Source organism: Leopardus geoffroyi, chromosome B3, assembly GCF_018350155.1.
Source record: "Leopardus geoffroyi isolate Oge1 chromosome B3, O.geoffroyi_Oge1_pat1.0, whole genome shotgun sequence".
In the NCBI taxonomy this organism is placed as follows: domain Eukaryota; kingdom Metazoa; phylum Chordata; class Mammalia; order Carnivora; family Felidae; genus Leopardus; species Leopardus geoffroyi.
Window position 1 is genome coordinate 102,836,913 of NC_059337.1, and position 19,615 is coordinate 102,856,527.

The following is a 19,615-nucleotide window of genomic DNA, read 5'->3' on the forward strand; positions in this document are numbered from 1 at the left end:
GTAGGCAAGCTGCTCCTCTCCAAAGAGGCAGTACTAAAACTGAAAAGTGTCTCTCAATGCTAAACGAGTCTGTCCCTGGCAGGAAACGACAGTGACACCTCTGACACGCTAGGCCAGAGCCCGAGACTCACTGATGCGTCTGTGATACAGGACAAGGAGAGGCTGAGAGAGCTTCCCTTTCCTTGATGGGCTCTGTGCCCTTCCTCTGGTCTTGCCCCAGTGGAGGTATGCTGGAAATGCTTTTCAGCCTGAGCGCCCTGGGCTGAAGTCTCCAGTGCTCGTCCTCCTCCCCTGGCCATCTCTTCATACCTTCCAGATTGCGTTGTCATGGCTTGTGATTTAGGATCAAAGCAGATCTGCACACACGGGATTTAGAGGACAGCTGGGTGTGTGGTAAGTGCCCAGAAAACATAGCTCTCATTGTTGCTGGCTGTTGGTCCTCCATTTGCCCAGGTGGACACGCAGGATAAATAAACCATTCTTTCGGTTGGTTTTCCCAAGTCAGCCATTCAGGATCTGGTTTTCACATGGGACGCAAAGCTGTACCTCAAGTTGACCGAGAGCAGAGGACAAGGTAAGAATACCCCAACCCCATCTTGGCATGTGATTGATTCTTGGGGGCCTCAGAGATCACGGACGACCCCTTTTGAACTTTGTGGCAGGACCAAGTTCCCAGTGGTCTTGATTTAGAGGAGTGTAGCTTTCCCCTTCGGGGAAGGCGCTGTGCTTCAGAGCCCCCTAGTGCCAAGCTGGAGGAAGCAGCCCACTTGAAATTTCTTGCCACAGTGCAGCACTAGCCGCCTTCCTGCACTGCTCCAGAACCTTAGACTCCTAAGAAAGGGAAACAGCAGTGTGGGCACCAGGACCCTAGCTTCCTCCACTGCCACAGGGACACAGATTGAGAAGACTTACACCTTTCGGCTTTTGCTCAGAGGCTCTGATGTGCCTGGCTTAGTTTTCCTCTCCCACCATTAGAAAGAAAAGTCAGAGAAATCTGGGAATCATCCCTGGGGCAGTTCAGCTCTTGTTCCCTGCCCAGTGGATGATGCCAGATAGCCAAGGCAGGAATGAATTGGAAATGGGAAAGGGGCTAAGATAAAAAATTTGTATCCAGGCCTTATCAAAATGACTGGCATTAAAATGGCCATGTGAAGGAATCCTTCGAAACTGACCACATACCTTCCCTGCCTTAGCACACTGACAGCTCTGTGCCCTGGAGGTGCACACGACCCCACCCCATTCTGCCCACCTTATTGGGCTGGGTGCCTTTCAGCAAGCACCCTGTGTACATCTGCCACATGTCCTGTTTTATGTATTGACCTTGCTCCCCCACCATGGGCTCATAGAGGGTAGTTTGGTCATGCCATCCCCTCAGTGCCTCACACACAGTACATGCTCCATAAAACATTAATAATCCTCTCTAGGGACCACCTTAATGTGAGGTGCACTGGCAGGTTTTGATGGCTCTAGGCTACACTAACTTTCCATCGAGTATGAGAAACCTGAAGCGGGGAGGATAAAGTGATCTAGGAGAATCAGAGCTGGTCCCATGGGGGCATTCTTGGTTAGGGATGCTCCTATAGCAGCCCTAGATTTGTGCTGGGTAACTCAGTTTTGCATTTGGTATGATCTGGGCTCTGTCATTGCAGGTGGCTCCTGACAGCAGGCTGATTTGGGCCTTGGGGCTGCAGAAGGCTGTGTGCTGACAGTTTCGCATGACCTAGGAGCACCCTTCCTGGGCTCTGTCCAGTTATCCCTTCCAACTTGGACTTGTCAGGGCCTCCCTGCCAACCTTTATGGACTGGCCTTGGAGACTTTTTATTATGTGGGTATTCCCAGGCATTTTCCATGGTTTTCACTGCCTTCATTTCTTCTTCACTCAGCAGACTGGCTGTTTGTCCTTTCCTTTCCCCACAGCCTGTCTCAAAACCAGAACGAAGCCAGTCTGCACTAGACTTCTTGCTGTATAATAACAACGATGTTCTGTAGTTCTTCTGGTCAGGTACCATGCTGCAGTGAAATGCATTCTTTGCTGTGCACAGCACCTAGCACTGGGGGAAGCTGATCATTTCTATCCCTGCTTTTCCCCTGCGTTCAAACAAGCTAGTGTTGCAATCTTTGTGAGTTGGTAAAAGTACCTCTGTGGGAAATGTGCAATCCCTTCTATTGACGTGTATGCCATTCCTAAGTTTGTGGCCATAGCCGGTGTTTGCACAACCTCATAGAAGAGCAAACATCACTGTAGTCATGCTCCGGTGGGTAACTTCCAGTGTATTTATGCCTAAGCGAAACCACAGGCAGCACCCCTATTCTAGGTGGCTCATTTGACTGTGGTATTATTTTAGAGGAGTAGAGCCACTGGTGTTGGTAGCTGGGAAGGGAGTCAGGAACAGAGAGGTGACAGTCTCTTAGATTGCAACAACCCTTGTGAGAGGTGATATTCCTCTAAAAAGCAAAGTGAAACCTTCCCTCAAAGCTCCCCCCTGCCCCATCCACTCTTTAACAGAGAAAAGACCTCAGGACAAATCAGTTCAGGGACCCTTTGTCTCAAATTGTCTTTGGATTAAGGTGAGCTATTAAAAAGACGTTGAAAATTAGAAGGCTCTATTAAATGTTTGGCTTTTCTCTTTGGAATGATGAAACACAGCCCGGATTAGGTTCTAAAGTTAGCATTTAGGGGGAAAATGACATACAGCTGGAATTATTCTTGGAAATCCTTTGTGTCCATCACCCAGTAGACAGTGATGTATACCATGAACAGTGGTGAGAAACGTGTCAGGTACGAAAGAGGAGGTGCTCTTGCTGAGTGACCAGCTGTGTGCAGCAGAAATGGAGACTTGAGGAATTTGGCACATCCCATCTCCCAGTTAATCAGAGCAGTAACGCCTGTACTATTTAAATTACTTCCTTTCTGTCCCCTCCCCCCTATCAAACAGTTGACTTACAAACCGGTGTTTTCAGGTCTCTATTAAGTAGTATGAAAAATACGATGCGGTTCTTCAAAAGCCAAATTCAACCTAAGTTGCTAATCAGGAAGATGTAGAGCAAGGTTGTATTTGTGTCAGTTCCCCCCTCCCCCATCTAAGAGGTTAGATGCCCTATTTGCACAACTGGTGTTTGCAGGCCACCCGGAGAAGAGACGGAGCCAGGCCTGACCCATTGGCCTTCCTTATTCTGGGACTCAGCCGTTGGCCTTCACTGTGCTCTTACTCTTGAAGCCTCCTCTGTGTAGGCAGTTGAGCAGGATTCTCCTGCAGGGTGTGTGGCCTGCTGTCAACAGTTCTTCCACCACAGCCTTGCCAGACCCTCCTGGTGACGCAGCTGCCCCAGCACCCAGCTGGGACCTTTTCCCATTACCGCATTCTTTTCCACGGCCAGGAGTCTGGGCCTAAGACCCCTCAGTTTGTTCCAGTCTATACTCAAAAGATTCTTCATTGCACAGGGTCTCAACAGGAAACTGAGGGCACGTCCAAAATGAGTGAATTTGAGGAGGATTTATTATAAGGGTATGTGTGTGGGGCAAGTCTTCCCCAGTATTTTTCAGCCTCAGGGCAAGAATATAGGACCCTTCTGCAGCCCCTCTCTGCACCCCCATCTTATGCTTTTGCATATTGATTCCATGTTGAAATAATATTTTGGATATCTTGAATATAAAAATTGTACCTATTTTTACCATTTTAATGAGACTAACAATTTAAACTTACACGTACATACAGGTTACATTATTTCCACTGGACAGTGCTGATTCTGATTGGTGCTCAAGATCCTGCATTTTTAAAATACAGACATAACACACAGACTCATCTATTATAATCCCATTAAAAATTTATTGGAGTATAGTTGACATATAGTGTTCTATTAGTTTCAGGTGTGCAGCACAGTGACTCAGCAATTCTGTACATTACTCAGTGCTCATCACAGGTAAGTGTAGACACCACCTGTCACATACAATGTTATTACAATATCATTGACTATATTCCCTATGCTGTACTTTTCCATCTGTGTGACTTGTAAGCTCTAAGCCCAACGTAGGGCTTGAACTCATGACCCCCAAGGTCAAGAGTTGCATGCTCTACTGAGCCAGCCAGGCATGCCCCGTGACTTATAACTGAAAGTTTGTACCTCTTAATCCACCTTCTCCTGTCTCACCCATCCCCACATCCTCTTCCCCTCTGTCAATTACCGGCTTTCTGTACTTATGAGTCTGTTCACTTTTTTTAGATTCCACATAGAAGTGAAATCATGGTATTTGTCTTTCTCTGAATTATTCCATGTAACATAATACTCTCTACATCTATGTTGTCACACAAGATCTTGTTTCTTTTTTTGTGGTTAATATTCCATTGTGCATGTATACACATCTTTATCCATTCTTCTATCCATGGACACTTGGATTGCTTCCATATCTTGGCTATTACAAGTAATGCTGCCGTAAACAGGGGTGCATATCTTTTTGAATTAGTGTTTTTTGTTTCTTTGGGTAAATAGCCAGTAGTGGAAATACTGTATTATGTGGTACTTATTTTTTGAGGAAACTCTCCACTGTTTTCAACTGGTTATACCAATTTACATTCCTACCAACAGTGCTCCAGGGTTCCCTTTTCTTCACATCCTCACCAGTATTTACTTGTCTGATATTAACCATTTTGGTGTGAGGTGCTATCTCATTGTGGTTTTGATTAGCATTTCCCTGATGATTAGTGACGTTGAGCTCCTTTTCATGTGTCTGTTGGCCCTCTTTATGTGTTCTTCAGAAAAATGTCTATTCAGGTCAGGACGTGGATTGGGGGTTTTTTGGTGTGAACTGCATAAAGTTTATATATTTTGGATAGTAACCCTTACTGGATACTTCATTTGCAAATATCCTCTCGAATTCAGTAGCTTGCCTGTATGTTTGTTAATGGTTTCCTTTGCTGTGCAAAAGCTTTATTTTGGGGTAGTCCCAAGAGTTCATATTTGGCTGAGGACACATATCCATAAATATGTTGCTAAAGCTGAAGTCCAAGAGATTACAGCATGTTTTCTTTTAGGAGTTTTATGCTTTCAAGTCTTACATGTAGGTCTTTAATCCATTCTTAGTTTTTTTGGTATATGGTATAAGAAAGTGTTCCAGTTTTCCCACCACCATTTAAGAGACTGTCTTTTCTTCATCGTGTATTTTTGCCTCCGTTATAGTATGTAGCTTAACCATATAAATATGGGTCTATTTCTGGGCTCTCTACTCTGGTTGCATGGATCTATGTGTCTGTTTTTGTGCCAGTTCCATAGTGTGACTACTACAGCATCGTAGTATATCTTGAAACCTGGGTTTGTGATACCTCCAGCTTTGTTGTTTCTCAAGACTGCTTTCGCTATTCAAGGTCTTTTGTGGTTCCATACAAATTTTAGGATTATTTGTTGTATTTCTTTTTTTCAGGGCATTTTCTCACTAGATCCTTGGAATGGGATGCTGGTGGTGGCTTTCTCTCATTGAGCATCTCATAGCTGAAGTTCAGGTGACCTGCCCAAAGCCCAGTTTCAAATTCCTGGTACATCTTGTTGATGTAACTTTTAATGAGCACCCAACTACTAAGGATAAAGTTATCCTTAGTGCTTCCTATCTGCTTTGCCCTGATTCCCACATCAGTCATGATGGAGCTCTGGGGCTGGGCACCTCCGAGCAGTATACACTAGATAGGAGGAGCGTGTTTGGAAGTGTTACTAGGAGGAGGAAGGGCACTGGCACTGAAGCGCGTGCCCTGTTTGGGACCCTTCTGTCTCCTTGCCCATTTTCCTCCTGCTACCTGGTAGCTTTCTGCAGGTGAAACAATAGGGCGAACCACGCAGCAGTTCCCCAGTAATCACTCTTCTCCAGGATCTAACCTGAAAGGGGGTGGGGGAAAAGGGGAAGAGTGATTCTTCAAAACTATCTGCATTTTCTCTCAACTCAACAGATCGCCTCCAACCTCTGACATTTCTCTTTCTCTCCTGTCCTGAAGAAAGTCTGGGCAGGTTCCATATGGGCACCCTGTAGGCCCCCGTGCATTCCTTCCCACGGAGCTGCTGCTGTGCTACATACACCAAGTCACCGCAGGGAATGTGCATCATAGATGCATCTTTCCAGAAAGTATGTAACTGGTAAGCAACTAGTTTTTCCCAGCTTACTAAAGATAGACGGTTACTGTTAATACCACCATAAGCTCTAATTTTTAAGATTACCAGGCCTTTTTCATTACCTAGCAAAAAATTCTAAAAAGATTACCCTATAATTTGTATGAAGTATTTCAGTTAAATTTCATTCTTGCTACCCTTGATGTATCAATAGAAACGAGCAATCAGAGCTTGAAAAAGACATACATATTGGCAAAGTACTGTTAAAAGATTTATTGCAATAATACAATAAAAGTTTAGAAAACATTTGTTATGACTCAAACTGGTTTGGAAGTCACAGAGTAATGGGAAATTCCTGCAACATGACACCACAAGGAGATTCTCAGACACTGTAGTTCTTTTAAAAACAGCATGCTCCTGAATACTCTTTACCAAATTATCGAAACACGAATCCTTAAATGAATCCTGTCCAACACCACCCAATGTTGACATACTGTTTTTCCCCTTAACTTAAAGATGTGCAAAACTTCTCTTAGTTATATTCCATTACAAAAAAAAAAAAGTAACAGACCGTTTTAAGCAGCCTATTTGGTGCCTGTAGGTTTTTATTAGTATTACCTTGTTTTGACAAATCATTTTATATGGAAAACATGACCAAGTTCTATGGCTTTTGTTTAAAAAAAAAAAAATACCAGCTTCAATTTTTAAAAAGCTGTTTACATATGGTTCTGGCACCTACATGAAAGATTTTAATGAGCAGCAAAGAGAGTAGGAAAAAACAGTGGTTGAAATGTATATTTAAGAATATTTACAGGGTGGATCCAGTGCAAAATAATGAAAACCAAAATATCTCAGCAGTGTAAGCCAGTATGTTGGTGTTCGAAACCACTAAAGGGTTTGATCATTTAACCCTAAATAAAGTGCCTCTAGTTGATATAAACAACAAAATATACCCTACCAATCCCTAATTTCCCATATTCTTGTAAGTTCTGTTGAATTACTCTAGATATGAGTTCTGACCTCTGGATTCTATTCTTTAGCTCAATCTCCCATTCATAGTTTCGTAAGAGGCTTGAGCAAAACCATGACTGTGCATCTTTTAGCTGCAGTCCCGTCTCTATCCCCAAGCCCCAAATGCGTCTTCCAAAACTGGAGACTAAGCTCTTCTTTTTGAGGGTCTGAAATGCCTAGACAACCCTCATTTCATGGGATTTTAAGTTCATTTGGTATTTGTTCAAGTCTGCCGTACCCGTTCTCTGAATTTCAGGCCTGCGTGGTACAATGCCAGCTCAGCAATCATGAAGCTGAGCACTTAAAACAGACACCTGCTATTGAGAACCCACACGTTTCCTCCCTAAGTGGAAAATCCAGAGAGTCTGGGAACCTGTGACTCCTGGATAGAAATAAACACCCTTCTTCTGCAACTCTACCAAACACTAAATATACCAACAGCAAAAGCTATATAGCACCTCGGATTTGGAGGCAAAGTATCAACTATGATAATTACAAGAAGAAAAGAAGCTAGGGCAAATCTCTGAATGATTTATCTGAGGTACTGTCATGCTAATCACACTAACAAGATATGGTAATAATGCCTGTTAGGAATTTTTCATAGGATTTCTTTTTGTAGTTGTTACATAGGATTTTTTTTTGTAATTATTAAAAATAAAAAACTACTTACATATTTGTACATAATGCCTCTACAGTTTTCTTATAAGATTGTCACTAAGAGAATGACAAGACAGACACATTAGCTGAAAATGATCTCCTGGTGAGGAAAAATTCTGTCAGAGCCTTCCCCACGATAGAGAATAGTATCAGCTATAACGATTTGCTCTGCATTTCTGAGTGAAGACAGTGTCCCTAGAGCAACAAAGACCTCTAAGAAAACAAACAGGATGGTTTTCTCTTGGAAAACCTGCCACCTACTGAATCCCTTAGAAAGAAATTGGGACACCAGAAGAATGACCAGAGGCCATTTAATTAAGTGGATTTTAACCTGTGCCCAGGCAGGCATTTCACTTACATAAGGGAACAACCTTAATAACTTATTTTTCACTCAGAAGAAAAGTTCAGTTTCAAAATGCACATAGTGTAGATGGTAGGAATTCAATAATCTGAGAATGAACTTAATTCCCTTCAGAATGTAAGAAAATAGTTTTTAAATCTCCAGGCCATCACTGCAGCTGGGAATTCTTCTGTTCATGGATGTAGGTCCAAAAATAAAAAAGACCTTCATTTCTTTGGTGTTGTGGGGATAAAGAAAAACAGGAATGTCTGACAAGCTACGACAGCAGCAGCATGAATGAGATAATTTTCAAACTACCCCTCCCCTCCCCCAAAAGACCACCCCCCCCCTTCCAAACAAACCAAAATCCTTGACCTAAAAACCAAACATGACCAAATCCTAAAGAAATCAAGTATTTCAAATTGCCTGCTGGTTCTCTGTACAAAAAAATGATGGCATAAGAACAAACGCATATGAAACAGTTTGTATCTTGCAAGTCCTGATCATCAAGAATCACTTCCTTGTGATTCTGCCTCTAAAATGTGAAGTGTTCAGGAACAGTCTCCGCATCACAAGGACCAATGTGTCAACCTGCATCCGTGGGTCCTGTGGCCTGTGACTGAAGGGAGCCCAAGTGAATTTCCTGCTTCAACAGAACACACACACTGGTCTTTCTTCCACCAACACTGGTCTGGGCAGAAGGACCTCTGACCCTGCTCTTCTACTATAAGCATGTGGGTCACTCCCATCGGCCATCTGATAAACAGAAATGCTTGTCTCCCTGCTTTACCAAAAACACAATGGTTTAACCTCTTTCTGTTCCAGGCACTATTTTAACTGAATACATAAACTTTACTAGAACACAGTGGAAGAACAACTATCTTGATGCAAACCTGGCATGTTTTGGTCCGGGTGCGTTAGCGGTGTCCAGTGTAAGCCTTAAACCAGGAGGTCACCGAGGCTGCGGCGGAGGAGATCATCCCACCAGCACTGCTGCTCGCGATGGGCGGGGACACCTGGCTGCTCTGGCTCTGGGAGCCTTCCACAGGCTGGGAAGGGATATCGCAAAACCGGGGACTCGGCAAGTTCTCCCAGTCTGTGCCCAGGTCGGTTTCCTCGTCACTGACGCGCTCGTCGCCACTCTCATCTGACTCCCCGGCAACGCCGGGGTCCACAAACTCCATGGACTCCTCGAGGTCCGCTCGCACTTCAAAGGGTCCCGACCTGTGCACACACAGTGAAGGAGTCTTTAAGACAACCAGCATTGTTGGGGCGCCTGGGTGGCTTGGCTGGTAAGTGTCCAAACTCTGGATTTCGGCTCGGGTCATGATCTCACAGTTTGTGGGATCAAGCCCCAAGTCGGGCTCTGCATGGACCATGGAGCCTGCTTGGGATTCTCTCCCTCTCTGCCCCTCTCCCACTGGCGCTCTGTCTCAAAACTAAATGTCAAAAAAAAAAAAAAAAAAAAAAAGACAACCAGCATTGTGACAACACATGACATAAGGCCTGACAGGATAGGAGGTCCGGAACCACCACTCCACCTGTTTCCCAAGTCTGCACTGTGCTCGCTGTTGGTCTATAATTGAGTTTTTCTTTACCTAAATAACTGCCATCCAAGTAATGAACAAAACCACAATACCACACTTTTCCTCAACTCTACCTACTTGATTTGTGAAGATCCTGGATGGGAAAAACCCAACCACTGAGACTAACCATGCTGGTCCAAAGTACAATTCCCTGTTTTATACTACTGCATCATCTATGCATTTTAATGAGACAATTCTGACAAAAACAGTCACTTGATATATACTCTGGTATATGAGTTGGTGGAACAAGAAATAAACGTAAAGGAAAAAAACCGTACAGATGTTCTCTGCCTTATGGAAGCCTCCAATTACTGTGTTCCTATGACTCAAAAGAACTAAATGGTACGGCTGTATGCATGTTAGCAATGCTCCCTTGGATGGGTGTCCTCAGCAGGCTCCTGCACACATTTTAAGATATCCCATAATTTTCAAGGGACACATTTATAACAGAATGAGATAGAACTATTTAGATTGTATTCATCTGGAATAGTGCCTACTTCTGCACTATATTTTAGGAGAAAACTATTCCCCAGAGGTCCCTAATGACGTCGTCATCTCCAAATCTAGTAACCTTTCTCAGGCCTCGCCCTCTGACAGCTCCTCAGCACCACGGTGGAACTGTGTCAGCAAACCCCACCCAGCTCTGCTGCTGCTTTCCCCTGCCCCTTTCAAGTGCCGGTCAGCTCCTGCCTCAGAAGAGCCATTTCCTTCTTTGGCTGGGCGGGGGTGGGTGTGCACAGTCACCCACCCACTTCTCTTCCAAGCGGCCATCCACGGGGTGGGGCCAAGTCCCTCCAGCGGCCTCTCTCTCCACCCCCAAGATAAGGACACAGGCCTCAGTTCATTTACCAGTTTCAGTGATATTTACGTTGGGGAAAATGACAGGGGCTAGCAAAAATAACAGAAATGAGAAATACCCTCGAGTACGGCCTGCCAATTTGGCCTATGGCCCAAAATTCTTTACAGCCTTTGTGAAAAAGCACAGCGCTGGCCTCCAGTGCACCTCACTACACCCGCACCTTCCTAATCACTTGCTCCAGGGTCAGGTAGCCTTTGCTCCTCCAAGACAACCCTGCTTCCCAGCTGAAACACAGCAAGAGTAACAGCTAACATTTCTGTTCCAGGCACTGTTTTTAGGGCTTTATATAAATACTAAGTTGAAAGATGCACCACAAGGTTTCCCTTTGGTCTCCTGGTAGCAATTCACATTTCAAAAAGCCCCTCAGACCAGGGGCTCCCAAGTTTACCAGGAGAAGGGTAATTTTGCAAGGGGTGAAGGCAGCAGGAACTGGGAGACTCTCCTCACAACCCTTCTACCTCCCCCTGCAGCTTGATTCTCAAATCAACAACTACTGAAACCAGCATCTTAGCAGAGTATCCCTTTCCTGTTTCCTTAAAAGATTCTCCTTACCTTTCGTTTTCTTTGTTTTTTTGATACCTCTCCTCCTAGCCTCACCGCCTGCTAGAGCTCTCCATCCAAGGGCTAACCTCCCAGGTTCATCTCAGGTATCTGAGCCAGTTGACCAGTCTCAAAACAAGCCAGGCGGGCCTCCTCCCTCATATCACCAAATAAGTCCCCTTCCAATCCTTACCATGTCCCTCCAGCTCAGGTCCTTACTTCACTACTGCCTCCTCCTCGCCAGCGTCTGCCTCCAGTCAGTCCCACTGGCCTCAGCTTGCCAGGGAGCCACCTCTCTCTTCTCATGGCGGCTGCCTACTAAAACTGTTCACAACTTAAGTATCTTAGCTGGGTTACCCCCTTTCCTAAACACAGAGCTCTCTCATTCTGTCCTGTTGAGCTCTGTTGTCCAGGGGCCTCAGCACCGGGCGCCATTTCAAGCCTTCCTTTCTGCTAGCTCAGAGGCACAGCCTGCTTTCTGTCCCTCTTCGATGCCATCTTATCCAACTGGTGGGAGACTGCCACGGTCCCCAGACCCCCCTCCTAAAGGGTTTTCCCAGGGGACAGGCAGAACTGATACAAGGGGAGGTGTGTGTGTGTGGGGGGGGGCGGTGATACTTTTTCCAGGCAGAGCTCCCCTGGAAACCACTTGGGTACTTCTCTGCTTGGAATCTCACAGGGCAGAGTCTACTTGGCATGGATGGGTGCTCATTTAAGTACTTCAACTGAAAAAGCAGTCAATGATTCCCAAAGCGGCCAGTTGGAACAATTTTTGTTGCCCAGCATACCCTGAGCCACACACATTACACAAAATTAGCAAAAGAATTAAGTCTCTTATGCTTAATGTCTTTGGAGAATAAAGATTACTAATTTTTTTCATGATGCTGGAGGGAATTATTCTTACCAATTAAGGCAACAAAATGATCTTTTTGTTTTTTTTAAAGTCTCTTTTGCAAACTATCTTATTTCAAAAATATTACCTGACAGAATATATAACTTCAAGAATAAACTCTGTGCACTTTGGACGATAATGATGTGTTAAGGTAAGCGCCATCATGATAAACATTGAATGAGATAAGAAAAATCAATAGATATTAAATCCTGGGGAAAATTCTAATGAGCAGGGTAACTGCATGGTCTGTCTCTCCACGGACTACTCAGCTGCAAGAAAAGACAAATACAGGAATTCTGCAGTGGAGAAGGTAAAAAGCATCCTGAGTGGGTGATCAAATTAACATCACCAATGAGGGGACAGGAGGCCACTGTGGCCTCCAGAGTGTCCAGGAAACACTCCTGTCCAGGCAGTGTTCCAGCCTAGAATGCACAGAATTCCTAGAGTCTCAATACAGGAAAACATCAAATTCAGAATCAAAGTTCTATTAAAACAAAGGGAAAAATGTTAATGTTGTAAAAGACAAAGTAGGCTATGAGCACGTTCCAGATTTAAAGAAGGTTAAAGAAACACAGCAACTAAGTCCAACACCAGACTCTAGACTGGATCCTGTACTAGAGGGGACAGTAGAATAAAAGACATTAATCTAGTCCATAGACAAAATGGGCAGATGGGCGGTAGATTAAAATATTCTATCAATGTGAAATTTGCTAATGTTGGTAACTGTACTATGGTCAAGCAGAAAAATATCCCTATTTTTAGGAGGTATATGAAGAAGTATTTAGGAGTCAAGAGCCATGAGGTATACATAACCTATCCTCATAGCGTTCAGGGAAAAAAAAAACGTGTGTGTATTTTTAGAGAGATCGCACAAATGATAAAGCAAGCAGGGTAGAACAGTAACAAAGGTGAGTCTGGGTAAAGGGTATATGTCTTTGTACTACTATTATTTTTTGCAATTTTGAATATATTTGCAAGTTTGTATTTAAAAAAAAAAAAAAAGTTTATGTTGGATTCTGGATGGGATCCTCAGTTCAGTTGATCTCAATGGAAACAGAAAATCCCACCCAAGTTCCAGTAACAATCTCTCCAAAGCCTTGATTGTGCTGAGGCAGGTGTGAAAGAGGACTTTTGAAGCTCTAGTTCCTCCTGGCTCAAAGACCACAGACTCGAATGTCATGAGCCTGGCTGTGTACACAGACTTCCCTCAGACAGAGCCCCCTGGTGCTAACTGGAGCACTGACTCAAGGGTGAGTCCACAGAAAGCTTCAGACCCTCCAAAGAAATCTGCCCCAAGTAGAAGAGTGCCTGTTTTTCTGAACCACCACCAATACTGAGTAGCATCAGTCCTTTCCTTTTTTCCAAACTGATGGGTGAAAACTGGAAAGCTGTTTTCAATTACACTTTATTCTCAGTTGAGGCTGAAGATTTTTTTCATTTGAATACGGACCAGTTGCATTTTTTGTGTGTGAACTGCCTATTGTCAATCCATTGTCTACTTTTTATTAGGTTTGCCTTTCTTTTACAGATTTGAAGGGTTTTTTTTGAAAGATTTCTTCAAGTAGTCTAGATTTGAATCCCTTGTCTGCTATATAGATTCCAAAGGGTATCTGTTGCTTGTCTTTTTAGCTTTGTGTATGGTATCTGGTATTCTACCAGAGGCATTTAGAGGTTTGACATAGTAAAATATGTAACTCTTTTCCTTCCTTCATGGTTTTTGGACTTTGCGGCTTGTGTGGGAATTCCCTCCCCACCCTGTGATTATAAAACAGTGTCTTTTCTCCTAGTTATTTTCTAGGTTTTTTGTTTTTGTTTTTTTAAAATAAAGTAAGGTCTTTGTTTCATCTGGGTGGAATGTGGTATGAATTCGACTTTCTCCCTGTATGAATACCCAACTAAGCTCACCATTGTTGAGCTATTATTATCTGACGCAGCACACTACCCCTATCACCTATTCTCTGCATATACAGGGTTTGCTTCTGGACTCTATTCTCATCTCACTGCTCCACCTACTTGCATGCTAACAGCACCTTGTTTTCATTACCTTTATATGCTGCATTAAAAGGGGCCAAGCTCATCCTTTACTATTCTTTTTCACAATTTCCTTGCAGACTGTGCTTCTAGTTCAACTTCAGAATTAGCCTGTCAAAGTTCCAATAAACATCTGTTGAAATTCTGATCAGGTTTCCTTTTGGGGAGAAGTAGCATTTTTATAATACTCAGCCTTCCTATTTCTAGACAATCCTAAGGGTCTTCACTGCCTCAGGCATTCTTTCATTCAGTCCCACACCTCATACAGTGCCTGGCAAACATTCAAGAAATGTGTGTTACATAATTTTAAGTTTCATATTCCCTTCATATAGGTTTGCATATATTTTGTAAAGGTTATTCCTATACATAGTTTTTGTTGCTACAATAAAAGGAATCTTGTTTTTCATTTTTTCATTGTATCCTCTGACTAGTTGCTGGTGTATAAGAAAGCAGCGGCTCTTTGTATGGTGGCCTTGAATCAGGTCACCATTCTGAAGTATCATTTCTAATAGTTTTAGTTCTCCTAAGTGTCCAGTTCAGTAATCATATTCTCTACAATAATGTCCATTTAGTTTCTTTCCAATATAAACATAGCTTACTTCTCTGTAAAAATGTTTTGCCTCACCTAGGCCCCCAGAGCAAAGTTAACATAGCAGTGATAACAGGCATCCTTGTTTATTCCCGACTAGAGAGGAATTCTTTTATCAAACATCTATTTAAGTAAAATGTCATCATAGCCTTTTCTGTAGGTTTATGGTAGATATCTATAGATATTTGTTTATAATTCATTTTTAATTTGCAAGTAGTTTTAACTATTAATAGGAACTGAATTTTATTCACTGCTTTTGTATCATCTATCAAGCTGACCTCACATGTTTTTTCTTCTTTAATCCGTTAATGTGATGTAGTAGTATATACTGGTTAAAAAGCAGGAGTGTCTACTACTATCTGGAGTCAGATGGGTGCTGGGACCCTGGTTCCACTACTTTCATGCCTCTGTGACCATGGGCATGAATTACTTGACCGTGCTAAGCTTCAGTTTCCACCCGCTCTGTAAAATAGGAGTAATAATCCCACTTGTGAGTTAAGGCATGTCAGGCAGTTGGCCCAGTGTCAATAAATATTGGCTCAATAAATATTTGTTCTTATTATAAAGGATCAATATCCTAATGTTGAACCCTTTACAAATAAGGTAGAGAGAATGGCAAGCAAACCCACAGAAATCAGCCACTAAAACTGGAGAGGATTTCTAACAGGTTTGTGTGGCTCATGAACCAATAAACGGAATGTAAGGTGAGGGGCATGAACTCCCCTATAAAATGGCACAAAATTCTGGTGTGTGTGCTATTTCCCGGAGAGAGTACATAGCTTTTTCCAAAGAGTTCTATGTCTTAGGAAAGTTACTGTTTTAGGTGGGGGGAGATACACAAGCCAGTGGTTAAGGGCAGATCACCACAAAAGTTCACTGCAACGTGGAGGAAGCCAGACATCCTGGCCAGTGGAGCGGGTACCCCTTGAGCCTTGGTTCCAGTGTCAAAGCAAATGAACATGGGAAAGGGCCTCCCCAAAATAACTTTCCCACCTTCTGTTTTTCTTTGTTCTCTTTCAAAAGTGCCAATACCTTAACCAAGTCAGATCTGCAGAAACGTGGAGACCGTCAAGAGCAAGGGAAGAAGTGCTCAGAGAGGGCCGCTTGGATGACACCAAAGAAAAGCCTCATCTGTGTCCTGCTTTTATGGGCCGAGAGACTAGAAAGAGCCCACTGACTAGTCCTGGTTGGTGTTTTTTGTTACTGACACCTGTTTTTAAGCTAATAGATTTTAAACTACTTCACTCCATAAACTTTTAACAAGTTTTACATCCAACAAATGGTGGCCAGATCAAGAAAAAGAAAATTGGGAAGAATGGTGGGAGGAGCGAGCGGGCATGAAAGCAAATGCACAGGAAATGGGGTAGACCCCTCCACGGGGCTGGGAAGAAACTGACGTGGATTCAAAGAAAGGGCTTTTGGTCTTCAAGGACAGCACCAGGAGGCCCCGCTCCAGAAACAGTTTGGTTCTTCCCTTTTGTTTTAGGCGTTAAAAATGTTGGATATTAATTTTCTGAGAAATGATTTTTTAAGGACCATAAAGACGCAAACAGGATTAGCCTCTGGTTTCCTCCTGTGCGGGACTGGATCATTTTTATCCTTTTTGGAGACTCTGGGGGTGGGGGACAGGCCCCTGTACTCTGCCGACACACACAAGTCTCCTTAGAAGTATTCACAACACCAACATTTAGAAAAAAGCAAACACCCTTCTTACCTGCCCAGGTGTTCAGAGTTCGGACTAACCAGGTACATGAGATTCCTGAGAGTATGCAGTGGTTGTAACTGATCTAAATTTACATGCTAGAAAAAGCAAAAAATTGATTAATATTCTCAACCATGTATCAAATTAAAAATTAGCTCACAGTGTATTTCCATACCTGAGAAAAGCAGAGATAAAGAATATTTGCATTCAGTTTCTTCACTGCTCGAGTAAATTTCTGTCTGCTGAGATTTTCCCCACAAAATTCACTGGAAAACAAACACACAATTCATAAAGTTTTTTTTTTTTTTTTTGAGGAAATTCTGTTAAAATATCTATTTTGAGGAGTATATTTTACCCCACAGTTCAGTACAAAACTGAATTTCCTTTGCCTCTTTATAAGCTATACTAACCAGAAACTTTCTAAAAATGAACTACTGCCCTCATGAGCAATTTCACCGCCATCTATAAAAATTACAAATGCATACACCCTCTAACCAAGCAATTCTGCTTCTGAAAAATTTCTGAACAGTAATGAAATGACAAATGTACAAGATTATTCCATGAAGTATAAATAGGGGACTGGTAAGATCCTGGCACATTTACATGGAGAAGCCTCTGCTGTCTACTCCATGCAGAAGGACAGCTGAAGGCTCACAACGGCCCTCCGAGGCCCACCAGATGTGCACCTCCACCTTCACTCTCCGCAGGGCTTTCTCTTCGCCCGCAGCCTCTCCCTCGGGGACCCCCATGGCTTGCTCCCCTCCTCCCTCAGGGTCACAGGTGATCACACACCTGCCCGCTCACGCACAAGCATTTCCCTACCTCCCCATTCCCACTCTTTCACCCTGCTTGAACGTGCTCCACAGTATTTATTACCATCTGACACACACACCCCTTATTTATCATTCATCCCTCTGTTAGAATAAAGTGCCACTCGGGCAGAGATTCTGTTTTCATCACCACTGTACCCGCTCAGTGCCCAGAACAAGGCTCAAATATTTATTAAACACTCAAAAAGCAAGGTGCAAAACACCTTAGTATAGTATAATACCTTTTGTTTAAAAGAGGAGAGAGATGGTAATACAGACTTACATTGGTTTGAAATGTAAGGATAATTGGACAGGGGTAGGAAGGTCATAGTAGGAACTGAGTAGATTGTAAACTGTTACAGTTGTTTTTTTTAAGATTTTATTTTTAAGTTGTCTCTACACCCAACATGGGGCTCGAACTCACAACCCTGAGATCAAGAATCACATGCTCCTTCGACTGAGCCAGCCAGGCACCTCTAACTTTTTTTTTTTTTTTTTTAATTTTAAACCATATTTTTTTCTTTTACAAAGTTGAAAAAAAATACCTAAGTGTCACAATTTACCCAGTTCTTCCACATGAGCATACCCTCTGGATATCCTGGGTTTTCTTTCAATTATTTTTCTAAGTGGGAGAATTCTCTGTGGTCTTTTTAAAGAGTTCATGTGCAATTATAAGACACTGAAGCAAACTTGCACGTTAGGCTTTTGAAATTAATCTCAGTTTTTCACAGTTAGTAATACTTCAATTCCTGTTTTTGGTTTAGTTAGAATAAGAAGACAACAGGAACACAAGAGATCTAAGATAAGGATGACGTCGCCACCTTTAATTACTTGCCTGTTGCACAGCTTTTTGGGAAGATTTATGTCAAGTATATGAGACAAAATGTTGACCAGCTGAGTCGCATAGCACAACGCAGCGCTGATCGTGTAAGCGGGGTTACTGTGCTCCATGTCTGAGTAGAAAAACAATCATACACAAACAACTTTAATTTCAACAAAAAATACCAATGAACCTAGGTTTCATGATTTGTAATTTAATCATTATGCTGTTGATGGTTATGTTTTGATCCTTACTTACAAAAGATTCATGGCCAGACATTAATGTTTCATCATTTATGGTTTTGTGTTGAGTAGAATGTAACCTAAGCATATGGGCCTAAGCAGGCACAACATAAATGAAATTAAAGTCTGAACTGCTTGGACCTGAGGAGGTATTATTTATCAAAGCAGTCAGTTAATGCTCAACTTAAGTGTCACCTTCTCGGAGAGGCCTCCCCTGACTGCCCTATGGAAAAGCAGTCCCTTCCTGTGTAGCCCCACCCCACAAATGGTGCTGGATCTGTCCAGGACACACACTCAGTAAGATGCCTTTGATCAGTGCTTGCTTCCTGTCCTTCTACCCACAGAAAGGCAAAGGGCTACACCCGTCTTGGTGACATCGCCTTTGTGTCACCAGCACCCAGCACTGTGCGTGACAGAAAGCACATACTCACTATACATTTGCTAAATGACTAAATGAACAATCTTCTTTCCACCAAAGAAACCTATAGGGGTTTTTAAGGGTTTTTCTATTAGGGTATTTCTATCTCCATGTAGGCCTGCTAAAAACAAGTTCTTTACAAAGAAACTCTAAAAACGGGATTCACAACACGCTAAATATACTAACTAGTGAAGTCTTTTATATAAATAGAGCAATATCGTCCCCTAAAAGGTGAAATATCTAAAAAATATTTCAATCCATCCACTGACTGGATATAAAACGTGGTATATCCACATTACATACAATAGAATACTATTCAGTTATAAAAAGAATGAAATGCTAATACATGCTACAATATGGATGAACCTTGAAAACATCATGCTATGTAAAAAAATCGAGACACAAAAGGCCACACATATATGAGCCTATTTTTATGAAATATTCAAAACAGACACATCTATAGAGACAGAAAACAAAACTACAGATCTTCCTTGACTTATGACGGGGCTGTGCCTTGATACACCCATAACTTAGCCTGGCCTGCCTTACACAGGTCCAGAACACTTCCATTAGCCTACAGCTCGGCAAAATCATCTACCACAAAGCCTGTTTATAATAAAGTGTTGACTATCTCATGCTACGTAATGAATACCATACAGAAAGGGAAACACCGAACAGTCATCAGTGCGTCTACCAGCTGTTGACCCTCATGACTGCGTGGCTGCCTGGGAGCTATGGCCACCAGTGCCCAGCATCACGGGAGGGTATGTACCACATCTCGCTAGCCCAGGAAAAGATCAAAATTCAAAGCGTGGTTTCTACTGAATGTGTATGGCTTTTATACCACCATAACATCAAAAAATCCTAAGGTGAACCACTGTAAGTTAGGATCATCTGTAGGGGTTGCCAAGGGCTGGGAAGAGAGGGGACGGGGAAGACAGTTTCATGCCCCGGAGTTTCCGTTTGGGGTGATAAAAGTGCTCTGGAACTAAACAGAGGTGGTAACTGCACAATACTGTGAACGTACTA

The 19,615-nt window shown here is 42.8% G+C and overlaps 1 protein-coding gene across 1 annotated transcript in view; it reads right to left on the bottom strand.

Moving 5' to 3' along the window:
- Positions 1-6,348: 6,348 nt before the first annotated feature.
- ATG14 (autophagy related 14) overlaps positions 6,349-19,615 on the bottom strand; it is a 39,466-nt gene continuing 26,199 nt past the window's right edge. Inside the window, exons 7-10 of the mRNA XM_045451048.1 lie at positions 17,942-18,059; positions 16,473-16,563; positions 16,310-16,395; positions 6,349-9,322 (exon numbers count right to left, since the gene is read on the bottom strand). Coding sequence (XP_045307004.1) covers positions 9,016-9,322; positions 16,310-16,395; positions 16,473-16,563; positions 17,942-18,059 — 602 coding nt within the window. The 3' untranslated portion in view covers positions 6,349-9,015. The remainder of the gene's footprint in view (positions 9,323-16,309; positions 16,396-16,472; positions 16,564-17,941; positions 18,060-19,615) is intronic.